We start from the raw sequence: 5,528 nt of genomic DNA, 5'->3' as shown, positions 1-5,528 counted from the left end.
AGGCAGGTGGATTTCTGAGTTCGAGGCCAGCCTGGTCTACAAAGTGAGTTCCAGGACAGCCAGGGCTATACAGAGAAACCCTATCTCGAGAAACCAAAAAAAAAAAAAAAAAAAAAAAAAATTTAAATGAAAATATAGTGAATACTTATTAAGATGGTTTAGTGATACGCATTGGATATTGTTACAGATGACATAGGTTGCATTCCCAGAAACCACATGGCGTTAAACCAGCAGCTGTAACTGCAGTCTCCATTTGTCTCTATTTTAGGACCCCATTCGTCTCCATTTTGCGGACCCGACCTGATAGGCCATAGGACACTATCTCCAGGAATAAACAATAAGTCCCAGAAATCAAGTCATAAGACACCAGCTCTGGCAACATTCCATAAAATCTAGAACAAAACCAGGCAGTGGTGGTGCACGCCTTTAATCCCAGCACTTGGGAAGAAGAGGAGGTGGATTTCTGAGTTCAAGGACAGCCTGGTCTACAGAGTGAGTTCCAGGACAGCCAGGGCTACACAGAGAAACCCTGTCTCGAAAAAAAAAAAAAAAAAAAAAAAAAAAAGAAAGAAAGAAAGAAAGAAAAGAGAGAGAGAGAAAGAAAGAACAAAAGCATTAACGCTCTCCCAGAGACTAGCCTAGGGATAACAACAAGAATGGGGAAATACCTCAGAATCGGCCATCTGGGCATGGTAGCCCTATTTCATCACATGATTAAACATCCCTAACTTAGGAATTCAGACCACTGATAACCTGGGACCCCCTAATACCCACCAATGAAATTTTAGATTACCTAATTCTTGTAGAGAGTTCCACCTGTTCCTTATTAGAAGGTCTGCGTGTCTTTCTCTGGGCTCACTATTTCAAAGAATGGTTGACACCCACATGCCTGTTGTTTCTTCAGAATAACTGCTTTTTGGTTTTTGCATACTATTGGAGTCTAGGATCTTCCTTCAGAGATTTTCAGACCATTACAATACATAGTAGGTGAATATTAAATCCAGTTTTCCTGATATCAGTGTGAAATCACAAAAACAAATATCCTATTTTGTGTCCTAAAATATCTCTTTAATTGTTAGTATCCTTGGAGGCAGTCTGCCTGTGGGGCAGGTAGTTAACTCTGCTCCAAGGTGAATAATGGACTGTGCAAGGAATCCATCATGATTAAAGAAGGAGAAGAGGCAAGAGGAGGAGGAGAAGGAGCAAGTGGAGGAGAAGGAACAAAAGGAGTTGGAGGAAAAGACGAGGAGGAGGAGGAGGAGGAGGAGGAGGAGGAGGAGGAGGAGGAGGAGGAGAAAGAGAAAGAGAAAAGAGAAAAGGAACAGGCATAAGCAGGACCAGGAGATAGAGAAGGAAGAAATTCCTGCAGAGTGCTGGAAGACAGAAAGATAGGTTATTGGAGGACAGGCACAGGTGATACTGAAACCAAAATCGTGCAGCTCTGAAAAGGGCCACTTTCTGCACTAGCATCCTGGGGCAGGAAAACCTTTGCTGAGTGCCTTCAGTGCACCCTAACTAAGGGAGGTTCTCATGTCACTCAAGATTCCCAGCCAATCAGAGTCTCCAATCAGAAGGAGGGGCGGGTTCTTCCCGGTGCTTTGCTCAAAGGTGCAGGTTCGGCACACTCTAACCCTAAGGGAGGTATTCACGTCAGTCAAGATTCAGCGGCCAATCAGGGTCCAAGGACACCTTCCAATCAGAAAGGAGGGTTCTTGCTGCTTTGCTGTGTGCTGCAAGTTCCGCGCGGTTGCTGAGCAGGCGTGAGTGGTTGGTGTTACATGCTTTGACCGCAGCTGCTGAGTGCCTTAGAGGAGTGCCGACTGCCTGAGCTATTAGATCGCAATATGGTGAGCATGTGAAAACTGCCCCTAACCTGAAGGAGAAGTGGTCTGAGAAGCGGGAGTCCGGGAGCAGAGCTCTCCCCTGGGCGGCGTGGAAACTAGCAGCCACCTGAGAGGTTCCCTGACCTGAAGGAGAAGTGGTCTGAGAAGCGGGAGTCCGGGAGCAGAGCTCTCCCCTGGGAGGGATGGAAACTAGCAGCCACCTGGGAAGTTCCCTGTGGTCTTAGCCTCTAGATGCAGTCAGTGGTGCCATCTGAATAACTTCAGTATGGGAGCTGCATCTGCAGTAACCATTTGGAATAAGGACTTGCATGTAGAGACATCCGTAGCTGGATGCCCAATTCGGAGAGGCCTCGTTTGTGTGGTATCCATTAGACATTGTATCCTGGACATATAAAATCCATTTGGAGTTAATTTCGTGGAGGTTGTAAACCCCATCTCACGTGCTTGTTAGCAGTTTAAAGTTAAGCTGTGATGAGAAGAGTAGAATCGCTGATGTAAAGGATTTACCAATGATAAGACTATGGTAAATCCCACAGAGTAGAATTTAGCTGAGGGAGGGACTGCCTCTAAAACACCCCACAGATAAGTACGGTGCTAACCAAGCTTCTTAGAGATTAGGATGCTAGGACACACGTGTTTGTTCATCAGGATTGTGGGGGAAATATGACCAGCCCATTAACAAGCTGCACAATGAAAGATTGCAGACTCACAACCAACATGAAGGCCTGGTGTGCCATGAGGACCATTTTTCTTCTTGAAAAACCATAGTTCTGCCACATGGGCAAGATATCTGGTGACACCATTCAAAAAGGAAAAACACTGCCAGGATGAGGACTGGCCTGATCAAGCAGGACTATTCCTGAGGCCATCATGGTTGGAGAATGACTAGCTCCCTCTCAAACTGAGCAACATTTTTGGTTGAGCCTGTAACAGCCTGGGGCCTAGCCCTTGGGGCCTTTCCCTAAGGCAATGAGGAACTGACAAAGAAACAAACAAATAAAACCAGGCAAGTTCTTGGGAGAGCTGGTAATGGTCTGGGAGCAGCACCTTTGGAGAGGGGTGGTCCCTTATCCTGAGAAGCCAACAGCTGCTACCATGTAGGGCTGATGATATCAGTCACAAACCACTGAAGGCATGGGCAGTAATGTTGATGAGACTACTTGTGGTGTTCTTGAGCAGCGTTGTTTGATTAGATTCTTCCTGTCCCATTGTATGTTAGTTTCTGCTCACTTCATGGAAGTCTCCCCATATCTTTCCATTTTCCCCTGTACAGACTATAAGCTGCTATTGTTTTTTTTAAAGTAATTCTTTTTTTTGTTAAAATAATTATGTATGTATTGTATGTATGTAAGTACATTATAGATGTATTCTGACACACAAGAAGAGGGCATCTAATCATGTTACAGATGGTTGTGAGTAGCTATGTGGTTATTGGGATTTGAACTCAGGACCTCTGGAAGAACAGTCAGTTTTCCTAATAAGTAAGCTTTTTTTTTTTTAAAGATTTATTTATTATTATATGTAAGTACACTCTCGCTGTCTGTAGACACACCTGAAGAGGTAGTCAGATCTCATTATGGATGAGTCACCATGTGGTTGCTGGGATTTGAACTCAGGACCATCGGAAGAACAGTTAGTGCTCTTATCCCTAAGCCATCTCTCCTCCAGCCTCCAAAGCTGCTATTTTGTTGTTGTTGTTGTTTGTGGTTTTTTGTTTTTATTTTTTTTTTAAGATTTTTTTTTTATTTTTATGTGTATGAGTACGCTGTAGTTTTACAGATAGGTGTGAGCCATCATGTGTGTGGCTGCTGGGAATTGATGTCAGGAACTCTGCAGGCCCCGCTCCTCTGCTCGTTCTGGCATAATTCACCATAGCTGTCTTCAGACACACCAGAAGAGGGCGTTGGATCTCAATACGGGTGGTTGTAAGCCACCACGTGGTTTCCGGGATCCGAACTCAGGACCTTCAGAAGAACAGTCAGTACACTTACCCACTGAGCCATCTCGCCAGCCCCCTTGTTTTGTTTTTTTCAAGACAGGGTTTCTCTGTGTAGCCCTGGCTGTCCTGGAACTCACTCCATAAACTAGGCTGGCCTTGACAAAGCTGCTATTCTTCTGAAGCTTCCTGGGCATAAGCCTGAACTCCTGTCTACCCCACCCCAGCATTTGTACTTTCTACCTTCTACTGTTCTTATCATTTGTATCTTCAGACACCTTCCTCTTAGGACCCTGTCAGTGCAGAATGACCTGCTGTTTCAGGATATTGGTGTTCCCAAGAAATATTCTGGAATATCTCTGCTATGTAAATCTCCCATCTGCCTAACTGGTTGGCTAGTTATGCAGTAATACTCAGTCCATCCGTAAATTGTTCACATTATAATCTGGATTGAGAACCTAAAAAATAGTTAAGGATAACAACATATGTGGAATGCAGAATCTCTCTAGGTTGGCTGCTCTTTTAGCATTACCTAAGGCTAGATACATATTATTTTCACAGAGATGTTTTTCTCTTACTATTTATTTATTTATTTATTTATTTATTTTGGTTTTTCGAGACAGGGTTTCTCTGTATAGCCCTGGCTGTCCTGGAGCTCACTCTGTAGACCAGGCTGGCCTCGAACTCAGAAATCCACCTGCCTCTGCCTCCCAAGTGCTGGGATTAAAGGCGTGCACCATCACTGCCAGATGCCTCTGCCTTTTTAAAAGTCATTGTACTTACGTGTTTTTTATGATATATATATATATTATATATCTTTGTATATAGATACATATATGTATATATCTTCCCCAAAAGAATATCTTCTTCTATTGTTGGCATTGCTTTTTTTTTTTTTTTTTTTTTTTTTTTTTTTTTTTTTTTTTTTTTTTTTTTTTTATTTTAGATATTTTCTTTATTTACATGCGAATTTCTCCTTTGGCATTGCTTTTTAAATTTCATTTTTAAAAGACTTTTTTACTTATTTTATGTATATGAGTATACCACAGTGTAGCTGTACAGGTAGATGTGAGCCTTCATCTGGTTGTTGGTAAGTGAATTGTTAGGACTTCTGCTTGCTCAGGTCAACCCCACACACTCTGGTCAGCCGGGCTCACTCTGATAGACCCCACTTGCTCAGTCTCTGCTCACTCTGGCCCAAAGTTTTATTTATTATTATAAGTAAGTGTACCCTTGCTGTCTTCAGACGCACCAGAAGAGGGTGTCAGACCTTATTACAGTTGGTTGTAGCTACTAAGTGGATTCTGGAATTTGAACTCAGGACCTTCTGAAGAGCAGTAGGTGCTCTTACCCACTGAGCCATCTCGCCAGCCCTAAATTTCATTTTTCAAAGCATTACTGTTTAATTCCTTATTTGTTTCTATTCTCCAGTGTTTCCTGTTCATTAAAAACTTCATTTCTTTCCAGGCAGTGGTAGCACATGCCTTTATTCACAATGCTTGGGAGGCAGAGGCAGGCGGATTTCTGAGTTGGAGGCCAGCCTGGTCTACATAGTGAGTTCCAGGACAGTCAGGGATCTAAAGAGAAACCCTGTCTTGAAAAACCAAAAAAAAAAAGGAAGATGTCAGTTTTCTTCTAAAGATTTATTAATTTATTTTGTATGTGAGTACACTGTAGCTGTCTTCAGACACACCAGAAGAGGGCGTCAGATCTCACTATAGATGGTTGTGAGCCACCATGTGGTTGCT

The 5,528-nt window shown here is 43.0% G+C and overlaps 1 protein-coding gene across 2 annotated transcripts in view; it reads left to right on the top strand.

Annotated features, from left to right (window-relative positions):
* Positions 1-1,713: 1,713 nt before the first annotated feature.
* Positions 1,714-5,528, top strand: part of LOC116097752 (zinc finger protein 431-like) — a 22,742-nt gene continuing 18,927 nt past the window's right edge. For both annotated transcript variants that reach the window (XM_031380370.1, XM_031380366.1), the window contains exon 1: positions 1,714-1,847. In XM_031380370.1, coding sequence (XP_031236230.1) covers positions 1,845-1,847 — 3 coding nt within the window. In that variant the 5' untranslated portion in view covers positions 1,714-1,844. The remainder of the gene's footprint in view (positions 1,848-5,528) is intronic.

The sequence above is a fragment of the Mastomys coucha genome, unplaced genomic scaffold, assembly GCF_008632895.1.
Source record: "Mastomys coucha isolate ucsf_1 unplaced genomic scaffold, UCSF_Mcou_1 pScaffold1, whole genome shotgun sequence".
NCBI classification, from domain to species: Eukaryota; Metazoa; Chordata; class Mammalia; order Rodentia; family Muridae; genus Mastomys; species Mastomys coucha.
This window is presented reverse-complemented; position numbering and strand designations above follow the sequence as displayed.